This window comes from Bos indicus x Bos taurus, chromosome 3 (assembly GCF_003369695.1).
Source record: "Bos indicus x Bos taurus breed Angus x Brahman F1 hybrid chromosome 3, Bos_hybrid_MaternalHap_v2.0, whole genome shotgun sequence".
NCBI classification, from domain to species: Eukaryota; Metazoa; Chordata; class Mammalia; order Artiodactyla; family Bovidae; genus Bos; species Bos indicus x Bos taurus.
The window spans coordinates 95056712-95076511 of NC_040078.1; the positions used below are offsets into that span (position 1 = coordinate 95056712).

The 19800-nt window shown below is 37.2% G+C and overlaps 1 protein-coding gene across 13 annotated transcripts in view; it reads left to right on the forward strand.

The window, feature by feature from the left end:
* The window catches only part of EPS15 (epidermal growth factor receptor pathway substrate 15), a 190932-nt gene extending 171508 nt beyond the window's left edge, over positions 1 to 19424 (forward strand). For 11 of the 13 annotated variants that reach the window (XM_027537284.1, XM_027537285.1, XM_027537282.1 and 8 more), the window contains 4 exons: positions 8463 to 8539; positions 11702 to 11897; positions 14279 to 14463; positions 17014 to 19424. In XM_027537284.1, the coding sequence (XP_027393085.1) occupies positions 8463 to 8539; positions 11702 to 11897; positions 14279 to 14463; positions 17014 to 17160 (605 nt within the window). In that variant the 3' untranslated portion in view covers positions 17161 to 19424. The remainder of the gene's footprint in view (positions 1 to 8462; positions 8540 to 11701; positions 11898 to 14278; positions 14464 to 17013) is intronic. The other 2 variants (XM_027537291.1, XM_027537293.1) reach the window with 1 other exon arrangement.
* Positions 19425 to 19800: the final 376 nt, after the last annotated feature.

Consider the following 19800-nt stretch of genomic DNA (forward strand, 5'->3'; position numbering starts at 1 on the left):
ATTCATTTAAAACAAAAATAATAAACCCATTACATATTAACATAAATACCATATTTTTAAACAAAAATAATAACTCCAAACCAAAAAAAGAAAAATATTGTGAGAAGAGTAGCATTGTTTATATATTTTTGCAAAGCTCTTTAAATGTGTGGCTTTTGCTGGATCTTCATACCTACTTCTGCATTCAGTGTGCTACACTATGTGTTTTGCTTGAAAGGTATGAAGATCTGCCTCAAACAGCTGGAAAAGGGAGGATTATTTTAATAGACTTTTTAGATAATTGTGGATATTTTTCTTAGTTGTTATTTGTTGTTCAGTCACTAAGTTGTGTCTGACTCTTTGCAGGCCCATGAACTGCAGCATGCCAGGCTTCCCTGTCCTTCACTATCTCCTGGAGTTTGCTCCTGTACCAAAAATCAATAAATTTTAGTTTCTTCAAAGTTAGTTACACACATACACACACACACACTAAGCTAGTTACAATAAGGAATAAGAAACTGTATCAATGAACTTTTCATATTCTGTTACATTAAACTCCATTAGTCTTACTTGCACAGTGGAACCTTGTGCCCCATGTATGGCTTTGTAACATGCATTGATCATTTGGAACATATTGGTTCACTCAGTTATGCATGTCTTCCAAATGTTAGCACATTTCATTATAAATAGTTTTTTAAATCACATTTATTGATATCACCATCCATCTCATGAGAGTCTTTTAATTAAATATTGGTATAACGTTAAGCTTATGAGGCATTTAAACCTTTCCAGGATTCTAATTTTTACTTGATAGCTTGTAATTTTTATCATCTGCAAAAAATACTTTCAGTTGTTTTCCTTAAAGTGTCAGATTCACTTTATTTAGGAAGATACCTGAAATACCTAAAACTGAATAACTATTGTTTACTTGTCTCTTCTTTTAAGTAAGAATGGTATTCCAAGAAAAAAGCAGCTAGTTCACCTTGTTTCTCAGACCATCATGTAAGTTCATTTCCTTCAGATAACCATTATACTTTGGTACTCAGCAGAAATGATTAGTGTATATTTCTCATTTTGTCTTTCATAATTTTTAGATGTGTACCTAAGGGTCACAACTTATTTAAAATTAATAGTTTTTATTGATTCATCAAGGACAGACATTCATAAGTACACCGGGCCTTTTTCCCTCCATGATTCCCCTCCATGAGTTTGTGATGGTGAAGAATACAACCAGTACAGTTTGGTGCCACTGCCTTGATTCCTACTAAGGCACCCACCACTTTTTTTTTTTTTTTAACCCACCACTGGTTTTGCAACACTGTTACAATTAATCAATACAATGAGAAAGATAATATCATCTTCATATTTTGAAGATAGTTTTGACCTTACAGATCTCCCTAAAGGGGTCTTGGACTTGTGGAATGCATGGACCACACTTTGAGAACTAATATGTTCTAGAAAATTTTCCTGTTGCCCTGTATTGTGCTGGTTTCTGTTCCCTCAGGCCAGTTTGCTCCCAGGAGGTATCTGGGACAGATGTCTTTTATTCAGAACAAGAGTAAGAAAATAATCTCAATGTCCTGGAGAAAAAGCTAAAGAGTGAGGCTATCTTTCTGTTCTATATTTAGTCTGGAGCTTCTGTTCTTCTTCTGTTAGTACACACTTCCTGTGATGGTGTTGTCCATTTCTGTGCGTTCAGCTACAGCCTGTTCCGTGATGACTCCTAGATTTTGTCCTCTGTGCCTGATCTCTCTGCTGAGCCTCCAGTACCTTCAAGTTACCTGCTCGATTATCTCCTTAGGTGTCAACTCAACAGTTCTTAGAATTGATTGTCATCTTTTCCAGTTTGTCTCTCCTTTGAAGTATAATACAAGCAATTACAAAGAGTAAAGCTTTACCTCTTTCTACATTCTACTTGTTATACCAGTGACACTATTATTGGTCCTCAGTCAGTCATCCTAGACTTCTCTGTCCTTCCTCATCTCCAATAAATTGCCAAGTTTTGTTGTTTTACCCGCAGTTGGACTCTGTCTGTTCCTCCTTATACTCAGCTTTGGTTGGGTCCTCATCATGTTTTACGTGGGCTGACTGTGATACTAAATTGTCTCCAGTCTCTTTACCTGCTGATCTGTCATCTGCATCACTACCAGAATTGTCTTTGTTAATATTTGATCTTACTCAGTTCAATTCAATTGCTCAGTCGTGTCTGAGTCTTTGTGACCCCATGGACTGCAGCACACCAGGCCTCCCTGTCCATCACCAACTCCCGGTGTTTATTCACACTCATGTCCATTGAGTCAGTGATGCCATCCAACCATCTCATCCTCTGTCGTCCCCTTCTCTTCCCACCTTCAATCTTTCCCAGCATCAGGGTCTTTTCAGATGAGTCAATTCTTTGCATCACGTGACCAAAGTATTGGAGTTTCAGCTTTAGTATCAGTCCTTCCAATGAATATTCAGGACTGATTTCCTTTAGGATGGACTGGTTGGATCTCCTTGCAGTTCAGGGGACTCTCAAGAGTCTTCTCCAACACCACAGTTCAAAAGCATCAATTCTTTGGCGCTCAGCTTTCTTTACTAACCACAAATCTAAGTCACTAGCCCTGTGTTCCAAATAAATGTGTGTGTGTTTATAATAGTAGGGCTTCCCTGGTGACTCAGATGATAAAGAATCTGCCTGCAATGCGAGAAACCCAGGTTTGATCCCTGGGTTTGGAACATCCCCTGGAGAAGGGAAAGGCTACCCACTCACAGATATATGTCTGAAAGAAGTTGTCCACTCTATGAAATGTAAAATAGTACTGAACATCTGGATATCTCATCTTAGCTAATAGCATTACGGTCTTATTCAGTTGCCTAAGCACAGATCTGCGAGTCATCTGTTAAATCCCTACTGTCCCATCCTAGTGCTTCTGGGACTTAGCAGAATGAAAAAATTGACTGCTGAAAAAATGAATATTTGTCTCAAATCTACTGCATTGTCATAAAATTTTGAATTCAATAGAAACTTAAACAGTCTAGAAAGAGATTGTCATCAGTAGGACATAAATGCTCGAGTCCAGTTGCCTGAACTTAACTCAGATACATTGCTAGTTCTATAGGTTTTTCTAAGTCTTAGTTTCCTAAACTTCTAGAGTGAGGTTAATAATTACACTTGGGGCTTTGTTGGGTAGATTATATGAGATAATAATGTATGTTAAAGTATTTATTGTAGTTCCTGTCATAATAGATGGTAGTTGTTGTTACTACTGCTGCTACTTTTTAAAGGCTTGCAAATGCAGACTTACTTGTAATATACTCTTGGCTAGTTTCAAGTGAGATCCGACAGTGAAGAGTGTGTGTGTGTGTATGTTGTCAACTCTTTTCCTGGAAAGGATTCTTTTAGTCTATAGTTGTTTTCTCTTCTCTTTAGTTTTTAAAATTATTTTGTTTGAGAAATGAAAGATGGACTTTTTTTTTATGTTTAAGTTGGTAAATCTGTGTTTTCTTCCAACTTACAAATATATGTAGGTTCTTAATATATTTATTTAGTTTACTTGTTCATAAACTCTTGCCATCTAGAAACCACTGAGACTCAGATACGTGGCATTATATAACCAAAGTCACAAACACAGGATATTTACCTTCCTTACTCACTGGGGAATTTAGTGTTTACTTAGCAAAAAGATTAATCCCACACAACAGGAGAATTGTAAGTTTTCAAAATAAATTAAAAACATAACAACAATTTTTGTTGTTAAAAATTAAATGGTAAATCACTCTACTCCAGCCTCTAAAATTTTGTAGTTATGGCAGTGATAGAATGACCTTAAATATTTTTAATATTTTTGTCTCACATTGGGTTGTTGTTTTTTGTTTGTTTTAGCATTTGCTCCTGGTGATAGACACAGTGTAGACTAAGAAAGAAAACTAAAGAAAGCAAATTCAGGTTACTCAGTTTCTATGTTTTTTTTTTTTTAACTTGTAACCACTGTTTTTACACGTCATCATAAATGAGATTAGTTCAGGTGCCAGAAAACTTTTTGCATGGAATATTTTACTAACTTCTAATGAGAAAATGCATAATCTTTCCAATTCTTAATTAAAACCTTAAAACATTCTGAGGTTATAGAAGAGCACTCATGATGTCCCCACAGCATCTTTGACACCAGCATTAGGAAAATGTCAAGTAGGTCTGTGTTTTTACAGGCAATGACTCAGACTAAGCATGCATACGTTCATATATTTTATAATTCTTAGCCTCTGCTTTCTTTCATGTTTTTTCTCTAATTTTCTCCATTTCCACAAACCACAGGCCATGGATGTCTCTTCATGGCCACTTAATTTTTGAATGAAAAGGTATGTGTGTATTAGCAGATGTATATTTGTGTATAGTGAGTGTGTATCTCTCTTCTCCCACCTCCTTTCTGTCTACAAGAGACTGAGAGCTTTTTTGTAAAGTCTTTTTTTTCCCCTTTCCACATAAATCTAGTTGTTATTTTTCCTTTGCTCTCTTTGAACTTTAACACTTACTGTGTAGCAGTTGTGTACAAGTATATCACTCAGTTAAATCATGAGTTCCTTGAAGGTAAATATGTCTTCTATCCCTCTAAATCCCTGGTACCTAGGTTTGAGCATGATAGATGCTTAGTAAATGTAAGTGGATTACTAGGTGATTGAGTGAGTGAACTCTTTGGAGACCAGCTTGAGAAAGTAGATCCTTTGCTGATGACTATAATTCACAAGTATCTCTTGAAGGTTTTCTATGCTGCTGCTGCGAAGTCCCTTCAGTTGTGTCCGACTCTGTGCGACCCCACCAGGCTCCCCCGTCCCTGGGATTCTCCAGGCAAGAACACTGGAGTGGGTTGCCATTTCCTTCTCCAGTGCATGAAAATGAAAAGTGAAAGTGAAGTCGCTCAGTCGTGTCCGACTCTTAGTGACCCCGTGGTCTGCAGCCCACCAGGCTCCTCCATCCATGGGATTTTCCAGGCAAGAGTACTGGAGTGGGGTGCCATTGCCTTTTTTGAGCTTAATTATCTTGCGGGTTTTGAGTGGGTCATGGAGGTAAAAAAGGTTTCTACCTCCTCCCAGGATTCTCTGGTTAGACAGCTGTTCTGTGGGCATTATTTGTGAGCCTTAAGGTTTCCCTTGTTCCTTGTTGGTCAGCTGGTTGTACTGAGAAATGTTATGGCATCTGTTTGGAAGATCCTTAGTAATGAGACGGTTTTTCTTTCAGTATCTTCAACAAAAATAAGTGTCTCCTTTTTGCCAGACCTTGCTTTAGGCCTTGAGGATATAATAGTGAACAAAACAAGCCCCTGTCTTTATAGAGCTAATATGGCAACCCAGTTCAGTATTCTTGCCTGGAGAATTCCATGAACAGAGAAGGTTGGTGGGCTGTAGTCCATGGGGTCACAAAGAGTTTGAGACAACTGAGCAACTAAGCACAGCACAATAAACAAATATATAACATGTCAAGTATGATGAATGCTATGAATTAAATTAGGTTAAAGGGTTAAAAGGGGCTTCCTTGGTAGCTCAGCTAGTAAAGAATCTGCCTGCAATGCAGGAGAACCTGGTTTGATTTCTGGGTCAGGAAGTTCCCCTGGAAAATGGATAGGTTACCCACTCCAGTACTCTTGGACTTCCCTGGTGGCTTAGACGGGAAAGAATCCTCCTGCAATATGGGAGACCTGGGTTCAATCCCTGGGTTGGAACAATCCCCTGGAGGAGGGTGTGGCTTGCCTAGAGAAGTCCATGGACAGAGGAGCCTGGTGGGCTACGTCCATGGGGTCGTAAAGAGTCAAACATGACTGAGCTTAGACTAAGCACAGCACAAAGGGGTAAAAAGTAATATGCCTAAATGTAGCTTTATTATTTACACCTCAGAAAAAAAGCATTCAGCATAGTATGATCTCAAATGTATAAGGACAAAATACCAGGAGAAAAAGCTGTTAAAGAAGTATGCTAAAATATTGGTAAGGATTCTTTCTTTTAAATTATTGTATAATAGACATACATTATGTTAGTTTCAGGTGAACAACATAATGATTCAACATTTGTGTGCATTACAGAATGATCATCTCAATAAGTCTATTTACCACTTATCACCATACAAAGTTGCAATTTTTTTTCTAGTGATAAGAACTTTTAAGAGTTACTTTCTTAGCAACTTTCAAATTTGCAATACAATGTTACTAACTTTAGTCCCCATGCTGTACATTACATCCCCATGACTTATTTGTTTTATGACTGGCAATTGTATCTCTTGATCCTCTTCACCCATGTTGCCCATTCCTCAACTCTTCTCAGGATTATTTCTGCTAATGAGCCTATAGATGGTTTTTTAAATGATGCTTCTATGTATTTCTCCAAAGTGATCCTTACCTTGATTCTTGCTGAGAAGAGGGTGCTAATCGGATCACATATGCATTCAAAGCTTGATTCTGCTGATAGTGTCTTTCACAGTGTACACTTTGTAATATTTCAGTCAAACCTGACCTAACTCTGCACTATTACCACGTGTATAGTGACTGTTTTTAAAAGCTATGGGACAGTGCAGAGCAAAAGCATGAAGCAGATTTTTCAGTTCCCTCCATTGAAATGAGGAGAAGGCAATGGCACCCCACTCCAGTACTCTTGCCTGGAAAATCCCATGGATGGAGGAGCCTGGTAGGTTGCAGTCTATGGGGTCGCTAAGAGTTGGATGCGACTGAGTGACTTCACTTTCACTTTTCACTTTCATGCATTGGAGAAGGAAATGGCAACCCACTCCAGTATTCTTGCCTGGAGAACCCCAGGGACGGGGGAGCCTGTCTGTGGGGTCGCACAGAGTTGGACACGACTGAAGCAACTTAGCAGCAGCAGCAGCCACTGAAATGAGCCCAACTCCTTTTCCATCATTAACCTTCTACTAATCAGGAGACTGTTGCATCCTGCTCAGGCTGTGGCTCAGCTGCCACTACATCAGGAATCACAGGAAGAGGAGAAAGAAGGGAAAGCGTGAAATAGCAGCCATGACCAGGCTGGGCCTCAGGCTGTGAGACTCAGCAGATACAGAGTAATACAAAAGCATCCTATATGACTAAAGCTGTAGGATTTCCTGTAACTCTGGACTTTCAAAATCCTCCTCATGTTCAGAGTTGGTGGTGTATCCCTAAAAGACTGATTTTCTCCATGCTTCTGCCCACCCCATGACTGTCTTGGTGACAAGACAAAGATAATGTAGATCCTCGTTGCCCCTCTTTTGTTTATGTCCATGGTGTGCTTATTGTTAGAAATAAAGGCACACTTTATACATTTACATGAGTGGGTGAGTACACTTTTGTCCTAAAACTGATACGATGTAAACATGAAGAATTGAGGAATAGCGGGAGCATTTTTTCTGTGCCCATTTGCTCTGTCTTGCACTCTCTTTTGAGATTGTCTTCTCCTTCGTTTCTTTCTACTTTCCTATATCAAGCCACAATTCCTATAAACATTCTTTGACTTTATTGGTAGTGTTTATGCCTAAATAGGCAAAACCTATCACAAAGTAAGTCGGTTTGTGCCAGCTGAAAATGTTAGTTCATTTGTTAAGTGTACTATGATGGAACAGATAACTTCTCATGCCTGTGAAGCAGTGATTAAATATTGCTTTTGCAATTACTGTTCCTTCTGCCTGTAATAGGTTTCTCTCCCCCACCTCCATTTATTCAGCATGCTCCCTCCTTTATCTGAGAGACCTAGCTCAAATGTAATGGCTTCTTCAGTACTTTTCTTGATTTCTCCCAGACAGTGGCTTCACTCCAGGTTTTTCATATCTATTAGTTCATTTAAGATAATTTTATTATTTGTTTGTATGTTTCTTACTATACTGTGAGTTCTTTGGATGTTGGAAACTCTATCTTCTTATTGTCTTAAATTTTTTATGTATGGCCAATGAATGTTTTTTCACCATTCATTCTTCATTAGATAAATGTTATTTGTTGTTTCTAAGGACCTCGCTAATCTAGTAAAAGCAATATATCAATCCCAGATAACCATAATACAATCAGTGCCACAAAGAAGGAAGAAATCACTTTTGCTGTGCAAACTGGAGACACTTAGGATATTCCAGGCTTTGTGGATATGGTAGCAGGTGAAATGGACCTTGAAGGATGTGTGTGAAATGTGAAATAATGGGTTTTTTTTGTTTTTGTTTTTTACTTTTTGATGTCTTTATTAGAAATAGTTTAAGCATACAGGAGCTATATTATTTGATGTGTATTAAATCCTTAAACACTCTACCTACAGTTATTTCATCTATTTTTGATTCTTAATCATTCATCAGTTGATTTATACAAAGGAATATCTCTTGTGGGGATATCAATGTGTTCATCTGTCTTTGTGGACTTAAATCATAAATTTAGGAACTCATACTTGGGAGTAGATATTTTCATATGTCTAAATGTTACTCACCAAAAGAGAACATGAAATTTGATGTTTTTCTGTCCTGTTGCATTGATTTTCTTTATTCATTTTAGCCACAGACCCCTTTGCTTCTGTTTTTGGAAGTGAATCATTTGAAGATGGATTTGCTGACTTCAGCACATTGTCAAAGGTAATTTGCAGTAATTAGTGGGAGGGTAAAATATACTGTGTTCCCACCAGAGGAGCAATTTTTCCTTTTGATTTTATAACCTTTCACAAACATTGCAACTTGATTTCAATAAGTCACAGCAAATGTGGATTTCAGACAAATGAAATACAAGATATAATCAAAGTAGATATTTCTGTGCACAAAAACAATGGTGATGGTACAGATAATTTTCTCATGACAGGCTTGCCCAACAACTTTAAGAGTTCTCTTCCTTTTAGATTTATTTTTTGGGTTTCCCTAGTGGCTCAGACGGTAAAGCGTCTGTCTGCAATGCAGGAGACCTGGGTTCGATCCCTGGGTTAGGAAGATCCCCTGGAGAAGGAAACGGCAGCCCACTCCAGTATTCTTGCCTGGAAAATCCCATGGACCACGGAGCCTGGTAGGTTACAGTCCAAGGGGTCGCAAAGAGTCGGACACAACTTCACTTTCACTTTCACTTTCATGTTCTATTTTTATTGGAGTATAGTTGATTTTAGGGCTTCCCTGGTGCTCATTCAGTAAAAAAAATCCACCTGCAATGCAGGAGACTGCTTGCAGTGTAGGAGACCCAAATTTGGTCCCTGAGTTGGGACGATCCCCTGGAGAAGGAAATGGCAATCCACTCCAGTATTCTTGGCTGGGAAATTCCATGGACAGAGGGGCCTGGCGGGCTACAGTCCATAGAGTCACAAGAGTCAGACACCACTTAGTGACTAAACCACCACCATAGTTGATTTACAATGTTGTGTTAGTTTCTACTGTATAGCAAACAAATTATGCGTATATACATATATCCACTCTTTTTTAGATCCTTTTCCCATATAGGCCATTGCAAAGTACTAAGTTCCTTGTGCTATACAGTAGATCCTTATCTATTTTATGTATGCTGCTGCTGCTGCTAAGTCTTTTCAGTCGTGTCTGACTCTTTGTGACCCCATAGACAGCAGCCCACCAGGCCCTGCCGTCCCTGGGATTCTCCAGGCAAGAACGCTGGAGTGGGTTGCCATTTCCTCCTCCAATGCATGAAAGTGAAAAGTGAAAGTGAAGTCACTCAGTCGTGTCTGACTCCCAGCGACCCCATGGACTGCAGCGCACCAGGCTCCTCTGTCCATGGGATTTTCCAGGCAAGAGTACTAGAGTGGGGTGCCATTGCCTTCTCCGACTTTATGTATAGGTGTGAGTAAATGTCAATTCTAATCCCCCAATTTGTCCCTCCTCTCCCCCCCACTCGTAGCCAAAAGTTTGTTTTCTACATCTGTGACTAAGAATCTTCTGTCTTATTAAACGTATTTCTTCCAATTAAAACTACATTTTCCTCCTGTTGACTGTCAGGGTCAATGGCTATAAAATCTGAGCATTCATTCCATCTTTTCTGTACTGGTTCCTTGACTTTATGTTCTGAGGCTGTTAAGGTTAGTATTAAGATAATAGCCCACCAGTATATGTCCACTACCTATTTTCCAGTGTAACCCTATGATCAATTCAGGCCAAAAAAGTAAAATTAGAGTGTATGTCAAATTGTCTCTATCATTGATTCTCAACTGGGTGTTATTCCCCACACCCATACCCCTCCCCCAGGAAACATTTAGCAAGGTATGCTGGGGAAAATTGAAGGTAAAAGGAGAAGGGGGCGGCAGAGAATGTGATGGTTAGATAGCATCACTGACTCAATGGACATGAATTTAAGCAAACTCCAGGAGATAGTGGAGGACAGAGGAGCCTGGCATGCTACAGTCCAATGGTGTCACAAAGAGTTAGAATCGACTTAGCAACTGAACAGTGGAGACGTTTTTGATTGTCACAGCTGAGGAGGAGGATATTCATATATAGTGGATAAAAGCAGGGATGCTTTTAAACCTCCTGCAACCCACTTTCCAGCCCCCACATCACAGAGCTATGTCCAGCCCAAAATATCAGTAATGCTACTTTAGAGAAACACTAGCCTAAATTGCGGAGAAGGCAATGGCACCCCACTCCAGTACTCTTGCCTGGAAAATCCCACGGACGGAGGAGCCTGGTAGGCTGCAGTCCATGGGGTCGCTAGGAGTCGGACACGACTGAGTGGCTTCACTTTCACTTTTCACTTTCATGCATTGGAGAAGGAAATAGCAACCCACTCCAGTATTCTTGCCTGGAGAATCACAGGGACAGGGGAACCTGGTGGGCTGCTGTCTATGGGGTTGCACAGAGTTGGACACAACTGAAGCAACTTAGCAGCAGCAGCAGCAGCAGCAGCAGCCTAAATTGTAATACGCCATTCATTATAGAAAAATGAACCTTCTGGGAACTTCCCCGATGGTCCAGTGGTGAAGAATCTGCCTTGTAATGCAAGGGATGCAGGTTCAGTTCCTGGTCAGGGAACTAAGATCCCACCTGCCACAAAACAGATAAGCCTGCGTGCCACGACTACTGAGCCCACACACCACAACTAGAGAGTTTGTGCATCACAATGAAAGATCCCACATGAAGCAGCAAAGATCCTGCATGCAGCAATTAAGACCATATAAATAAATACATGCGTATTATACAGTGAGTCTTTCATTACTCCATGTATTAGAAAAGCCAGGTCTTCAGACCCTCAATAAGGCTTACCATTCTATGGGATCAGTTTGCTTTAAAAAAAAGTTGACTTTTCATTTTTTGAAGTTGTTGTTTAATGTTTGTCTTTAATGTTTTTCATGACATTAAAGTTGTCTTTAATGTTTTTCAAGATGCCATTTTCTTTGATATTAGTATTAAATCTTTCCTAGTTTAAGTGCATTGGAAAGTGTGAAATAAGTATTTTTTCTTTATCATTTGGATCAGATATTCACTTGAGGAAGAATACATTAGTCCCTTTAAAATGGGCCTCAGTGGTTTTGTATAACCTGAATCTTGTCAAACCTTTAACCCGAAGTTGGTTTGTTTTGGTATGATCTGTTGTTCTTAATAAGTAGTGGTATAATCACTACCCATATAGAATAGTTAAAAATTTTTTTTCAATTTTGGTTCTGAATGCAAAGGTTGAAATGTTAGTGCTCTCAGAATTGAAATACATAAAGCTGCATAAAATTGAAGATCACTCTTCCAAATGCAATATAAGCATAAACAGTTTGGTTGGCATAATATATATAACCATGAGTAAATATTTCTTTTCAAACAAAGGTCAACAGTGAAAGTACTTCTTTCCAAACAAAGGTCAACAATGAAGATCCTTTTAGTTCAGCCACATCAAGCTCCATCAGCAGTGTGGCTGTTACAAAAAATATGCTTGAGGAAACATCTGTCAAAAATGAAGACGTACCCCCAGCACTGCCACCAAAGATAGGAACTCCAACAAGACCCTGCCCACCACCACCTGGTGAGAGTTGGTACCTTTCCTAAATCAACTGCTTTCTTTTTCTTTCCAAGAAGTGTTGTGTGGGCCTTACTTGTAAATGTTATATAAGGGGCCTTAAACAGAACAAGTCAGAAAGCATGGCAGAAGCCTGCTGTTATCATCTCTTCTGACCTCAATGCAGAATTACAGACTTGTGCCTAAGAAGCCAACCTGTGTAACTGTCAGGAACTACCTTTCTGGCAAGAGCTAATTTATTTTTAAATCATTTTAGAGAGGCAGTAAGTGAAATTTCTAGCTTTTTGAAAACTAATGAGCTTCCATTTGAACAGAGTTTCCTGCACTGTGGTATTTTAATAAATTTCTATAAGGGAAGGTTAATAATCCAGAGTCCCTTTCTTTTTCCTGCTAAGTGTGAAGTCTTCCTTAAGTCCTTCAATATGAGAATATATGGCTGTTTTGGTATTCAGAATTCAGCATTTTGGTATCAGAATTTTGAAAGAAAGTATTGTTTTTCTTGAAGGAAAATATTATTTACCTCACTAAATAAGAGATTCCTTTATTTTAAAAAGGTGGTGTTTTTGGTCAATAAACAAATTCTTACTTTTTTGTTTTTGTTTTGTTTAGTACTGTACCAAAGAAAGGGGTTTTGTTTGATTTTAATTAATGAAAAGAATAAAGTTTGTGAGAAGTGGTAAAAGGCAATCCCCTGAGTAGTTGTAGTGCCGCTAGATTGTTTTGTGAGAAGACACATCTGGTGCATTATTGTTTTAACCATATATCCTTGGTAAATTTTCAGCCGCAGTAGTTCTAGATGTTTATTCTTGCCTTTTTATAATAGCCTGCCTGTGGTATTTCTTGGGCAGATTTTTTTTTTTCTTCTTTGATTTAAAGAACTGTGAATAAAATTATTAATACCTAACTACCTATTGAAAAATCAAGTGAACAAGTGATTCTGTCTTTTAGGGAAGAATAGCCTATATCATTTAATTGCTCAAGGGTAAATTTGTCAGACTATATTAAAAAACAAGTGACAGTTAATTTGCTCATTTAAGTTTTATACCTTTAAGAGGTCAATAGTGAGGTGATTTTTAAAATCCTCAATAAACTAATATACTAGTGCTGTAACTAAATCTAACTCACCAAACTGAGTATATATCACTGTAGAAAAATCAAGGAAAGAAGAATGAGGACTTCGCTGGTGGTCCAGGGGTTAAGACTTTGCCTTCCAGTGCAGAGGGTGCAAGTTCAGTCCCCGGTCGGGAAGCTAAGATCCCACATGTCTCGAGTCCCAAAAAACATAAAATAGAGGCAATATTGTAACAAATTCAGTAAAGACTTTATAAAAATGGTCCACATTTTTTTTTAAAATGTCTAAAAAAAGGGGGATGGTTTGTTGAACTGAGATATTAAAGATCTGAGTTCTCATTATGAATATCCTCTGATATCCTCTGTGATCTCGAGTATATAGAGCTTCCTATGTCTGAGCCCCAGATTTCTGAGCTGTTAGATGGTGGCATTAGTTCTCATGCTGACCACCTTCACAGGATTGTTGGAAGGATCCTTTGAGATATGAGGTGTGAAAACCTTTTGTAAGCTATGACAGAAAGACTCTGTTATGATTGCTGTTACCAGATTAACACATCTTTAGGAATATATATATATTTGAAGATATTTTAACACCTATTCTTATTATCTTAGTACTTTCTTCAGCAAGTACTAAGTTTAAGTCTTGAAAATTAGGAAACTTGTTTGAAAATGGTGATGAATTAATGAGCAACAGTATGCTGTTGTTTGGTCAAAGATTAGTTTATCAGTAACCACAGAAATTTAGGCCCTGGGCTTCAAAACATTCTCTTTATCCTTCAGTTTGAAATATTATAGATGACAAGAAGTAGCTGGGCTTTACCAAAGTAGTTTTTAATTTCATGCTCCCAGGTGTTACATATAGATCCAGAGAAAAATCAGAAGAATATTAGCATTTTTCAGAGATCGTTTGCCCTTACTGCCACTTGTGGAGAATTATGTATTAGGCAGAGGTTATCACAGCAGAGGCCATTTTCGTCATTATTTGTCGTTTTCCTCCTGTTTTATCCATTCTTCTCTCTCTTCTTGGGAGTGTGCTACTTTGGAGAAGTTAACTCTCTGAGCAGATAAGATTCCTGGCCTGTTGCCTCACCCTTGGCTGTTCTCCCATTTAGCCACATAAAACTGAAGTGTACTTAAGAGGTTGTGTGTGAAAATTCTGAGGACAGACTGTTTGTTGGTTGTGGTCATTTAAGGCCATATTAAGAATGTTTTAGGTTCCCCACCCCCACTTCTTTAATGCTGCCTGTGTTCATGTTGTTGTGTGTTTGTGTTTGCCATGCTTGCTGGTTGAGTTAATTGTAATGATTTTGATCCAGGGAAAAGACCCATCAACAAAATGGATTCTTCTGATCCCTTTAAACTGAATGATCCATTTCAGCCTTTCCCAGGCAATGATAGCCCCAAAGAAAAAGATCCTGATATGTTTTGCGATCCATTCACTTCTACTACTACCACTACCAATAAAGAGGCTGACCCAAGCAATTTTGCTAACTTCAGTGCTGTAAGTACTGTGAATGGGTTGTTTGGGGGAAAATCTTTCCATTTACAGTTTAAAGAGCTTTCAAAGATTATTTTGGAGTCTGCCAAATTTGCATTATTTCAACTAAATTTACCAACATGTTAAAAATGATCTTTATTCTTCCCCCAACCAAGAAAACCTCTGTTTGATTCTGTTTGCTAGTTCTGAAATTACTGCATTGTTCAGATGATTTTAGTAGTCTTAGTTCTTGGGATATATACCAGTTGCTTTGCAAAACCTTGACAGTTACTATTTTGCAAATTGTTACAGACAGTGGGCCACTAGAGAGTCATTTGCTGTCTGCCCTCTGGATAAATAATGCCAATAATGAGTTTGTGTTATTTGTAACTGTGTATGTGTGTTTGTGTATAAAACCTTGAAAATTTCTGGAGACCAGTCAGCAATTACTGTATTATGTAAGAAGATAGGGCCAGAAATTCTTTGAATAGAAAATAAAACTCTGGTTTCATACAAAAATGTTCTTAAAATATAAGTCGGTTTTATTAAATAAATATAATTGTTAAGAGCTAAACAATCTTTAATTATTTGGAGGACTCTAATTCACTAGCTTTCTATATCTACTCTGCATTCTCCCAAAGCTTCCCTGATAGCTCAGTCGGTAAAGAATCTGCCTGCAATGCTTGAGCCCTGGGTTCGATCCCTGGGTTGGGAAGATCTTCTGGAGAAGGAAAAGGCTACCCAGTCCAGTATTCTAGCCTAGAGAGTTCTATGGACTGTATAGTCCATGAGGTCGCAAAGAGTTAGACATGACTGAGCGACTTTGATTCACTCACTCACTCAGTTCACTAGCATTCCATATCTACTCTGCATTCTTCCAGAGCTGACTAAAGTAGGCCAATAAAGACAATAGAAGGATGTGGTGGTAAGAGTATAGGTGGGTCCTATAAGATCATAGAAATGGGGCAACCACCTGGAAATATCCCCCTGGTGGGGCATTAAGCAATGACATATATATCATCATTATGTAGATAAACATAAGTTTTTGTTTTAATTCTTAGAGTAACTAACAGTGTTTCATTTCCCAGGTTGCTTTTTTTGAAGATGAAAATGACCTTCATTATCACTATTTTATAATAAAGCAGTTTTCCTCTACTTAATACCTCAAGCCTTTGAGATGATTCTATAAATAAGAGACCTAGTGGCCAGCTGACTGACCACAGTGTGCCTAATGTCTCCCTCAGTGTAGCTTAGGGTTGCTCTTCCAGTCACTTTATTCCTGCAGCCATTTCTAGTTAGTAAAGCAGGTAGGCAGAATTAGACTGGGCTGTTTAGCTTTTGAATCTGTACTCTTAAGTTTCAGTGGCTTCTTCCGAATGTGAAGAGGCAGAACAGGAATCAATATTTTAAATATTGGAAAACAGAGAGTGTCAGGATTATACTGACTTTTGTTAGATGGAATTTGAGTTGTTTCAAGGAGAGAACCCAGAATTACTCTTACTATAATGCTCTTAGTACAGAATAACCTTCTGGCAGTTTGCGGCACTTAATATTTTAAATATGATTTCAATAAGTCAAAACCTGGTTGGAATGAGTCTTGAACAAAAGCAATTTGCTTTTTTCATTTTCCAGAATCTCAGTATAGTATAGTATAATATTAAGCATCTAATAATAAAAATGTCTTTTTTAAATGAAAGATTTTTTAAATATTAAAAGTTTCAAAGATCTTATAATTCCCTAGAAAGAAAGCTACCATTTTCAAAAAAGCCTGACAGTTTCTTTCTTTTCATCCTGTTTGTTATGGTATTCATCCTATTATAGTGTTCTTCTATATGACAGGACTTGAAACCAAGTAGAATTTTTTTATTTAGTATCTGCCATGGTTGCTGTTTGGGGTGGATAAATATATTTCTTTGACTTTTAATTACCAGCATTAAGGTCTTATTTGGAATGGGTCAAAAAGTTCACAATACCTTCTAAAATCATTATCATGTGTTAAAAAAATTGATTAGGTCCACATCTTGCTTGGTATATACCCAGTACTCTTATTTTATATATAACAAAATTTATATATAGCATATTCTTTGCTTCATAATTTTCCTGTACCTGAAGGGCTAGAATAAGATAGCAAATTGCCAGTGGGATTAAGTTAAAAATGATGTATCATGTGAGGATGCTCACTGAAGTTGAAGTAGTAAATGTTTTTTACATTAGATAAACATGCTAGCTCTCTCCTGTTTTTAAATCTCCTGATCCACCTTAAGAATATCTACTTTTCAAAAAATGATGTTTTAATGTTCAGTTTTATAGACTCTCTATCTGTAGACTGCATTACTTTTTAAGATTAAATCATATTTTGATTTCATATTTAATTTTAAGTTTAAATTTAAAGTTTTAAGTTTAAACTAATTAAACTTGTTTTTGAAAAAAAATAACAAGACTTCTTCCAGAGCCCTTCAGGTGAAACACGTAGTTAAATATCCTTTTGTGAAAGCTGTTTTCCCTTCTTTTCTTTGTACTTGTTCTACTCATAAATGTATTCATTTGTTTGTTCATTTGTCTTTTAAATGGCAGTATCCCTCTGAGGAAGATATGATTGAGTGGGCCAAGAGAGAAAGTGAGAGAGAGGAAGAGCAGAGACTTGCCCGACTGAATCAGCAAGAGCAAGAAGACTTAGAACTGGCTATTGCACTCAGCAAATCTGAAATATCAGAAGCATGAAGAAATCTCCTGTTCTTTGTCAACCACACAACACTCTCCTTCTTGAATACTGAAGCTATTTACAATGTGTATCAAACCTACCTGTGAGCATGGGAATACAAAAGGTTTGAGATTCCTGTAAATGTGACAAAACTTTTGGCTTTTTAAACTCCATTTCAGATTTGTCTTTTTTTTCCCCCCTGTAAAAGTGGTAACCCAGATGACTTCACCTAGGCCCCTGTTCTGGTGTGCATTTAGTGTGAGCTTTTGCCTGCCTGTGCTACTCTTACTTGTAAAGCTAGAGCACCCAAGTTTCTGCCTTCTGGAATATAGAGAAATAGTTTCACCCCTATGCTACCCTTATTCTGTAGTTACTCTAATGATAGCCAGTGGGGTTCTTAAAGTTGGCAGTATTCTCCCCTAATTTAAATGGTTGAAAGAGGGGAAGTAAAAGAACATGCTATTTCTTTTATGATAGAGCAAATTGGCCAGTTTAAATTACTTGTTTGTATTTCCTTTTAATCAAAATACTGTTCAATTTGTTTTTTATAGACAAGAAAAAATATTTTGCGTAAATTGACTCCCACTGTTGAAAACAGGATGTTTTAGATGGAACCATTAGAGCTTCAGACTCAATCTTTTCCTAAATAAAAAACATTAAAGCCTCATGTCTGAAATATATTTAAAAATTTTTTTTCTGGATTTAAAGAATTATAGATAAACAGATACCTCTCTGTGATTTTAAGTACTTAGAGAGTGAAGAAAAATTATCACCTAAAATATACTCATCAATATAAGATAAGCAGAAATCTTAACCTGGCAGCCATTCCGCCATTGCTATGACACTGTCCTCTAGTTCATGGTAGGTTTATTTTTTTACTTTTGCAGAAGAAACTTTAGTAAGCTAGAACTGGAAGGTACTTTAACTTTTTGTATATATATATTTTTGTTTTCTTTAATGAAGGCTCAATTACTTGAAATGTAAAAGCATTCTCAATACAAATGAAAAAGTGACGTGTTAAATCATTATTGCTTTGTGTCCATCTTTGTGGATTAAAATAGTCTATTCTCTTTGTATTTTTCACCTACAAAATTGGCAAGCTAGCAAAAATTTTTTTGTTTTTTTAAATTGGGAGAGAGGAGACCTGCCCAGTTATCAAATCTCTTTATGTGTTAAAAGCCTATCTTCTGCAAAACTGACTTAGCAGACAAGTTGAATTTAAAATGGACTGTGAAGTAGGCTGTAAATTGTAGAGTAATCTAAATTTTTTTTAACATCAGTCACTGACTTAAATAATGTGTTGAAAACCAAGATAAAAGAAAATGCACCTAAAAACTAATTAAATGTGTCTGTGGTCACCAAGTCAAGGTGGTATTGATTTGTGTTAATAAGAGTAACTTATTGCCTAGCTTACAAATAAATTCCAGAATATCCAATTATTTCATTTTGAAATGGTGCTTTTTTTCTTTCCACACACAATTGGATTACTGCAGTTCAAAATGAATTTAAACTACTTTCCTGCATTGCTTTTTTCTACTTTTATAAATTAAAGCATTTCAGCATGAAAGTCATACAGACAAAGCAAGGGCTGAATCATAATCACAAGGCTTTAATTTTGATAAACTAATCCATTTATAAGGATATACTGCAAAAGTTGATTGAGAAGGTAGTGTTGGAAGTTGTAAATGGTAGTGGGTTGAGGGTTTTTTGTTTTCTTCCCTTACACTTTAGGAAAAAGGTAAGTTGACTTGAACAACCTTCTTTTGCACTGGGAAAATGAGCAGATGTTTGAAATGGTTTTAAAATATTTTTTTTAATTAAAAGAACACTCTGGAAAGTACTAAATATCTGTAACTTATAAACACCAACTTTCAGTGTAATAAGTGTACCTTAATCTTATGTGTGTTTAACTGGATTACATAGATTCTTACCTTTTGTTAAAATATGTATACTCAGTGGACCAATATGATATTAAAGTATGTATATATTATATAAATATATATATATATATATCTAAACCTCCATGCTCACTTGTGTAGGATGAATGTCTTAGAGTCATTTATGATTATATTTTATGTTGTTGACTCTGGCTCCAGAGCCTGTGATGGAAAAGGACAGATGAGGATTCCTGAGAGCTAAGTAGCACTTATTACAAGGTTTTAACCATCTTCTACCTACTTGTTCAGATTTATTTGAGTTCTCTTTATAGAATTTTCTCTTATGTTTCAAACTTCTAAACTGTAGCCTGTAATTATGAGAACAATAAACTTTAAGTAATAATAAACCATAGTATCCATACATCCATCTGACATGCAGTTTTGCATGATTCTATGTTACATTTTTGCTGTGTCCGTGGAAGGGTAGACATGCAATCAGCACAGATGAATTATGTGTAAAGTTCTTGAGACACAGTACCTGGTATAGAATACCCAGTAAATGTTAACTTGTTTTTGGTTGACATCTATTTTGTGAAAGAAAGATAGGAAATATATGCATAGAGACAGTGTCCAAAACATAGGTGGTTTGTGTACGTATTGGTTGAATGAGGATTTGTGACTCTTGGAGGGCACTGTGGTGTCAAAAATTCATGCAACCCTGGTCTGCCATTTTTAAGAAAGAAGACTTTGACACAGATATTTAGGCTCCCTGAGCTTTAGCCA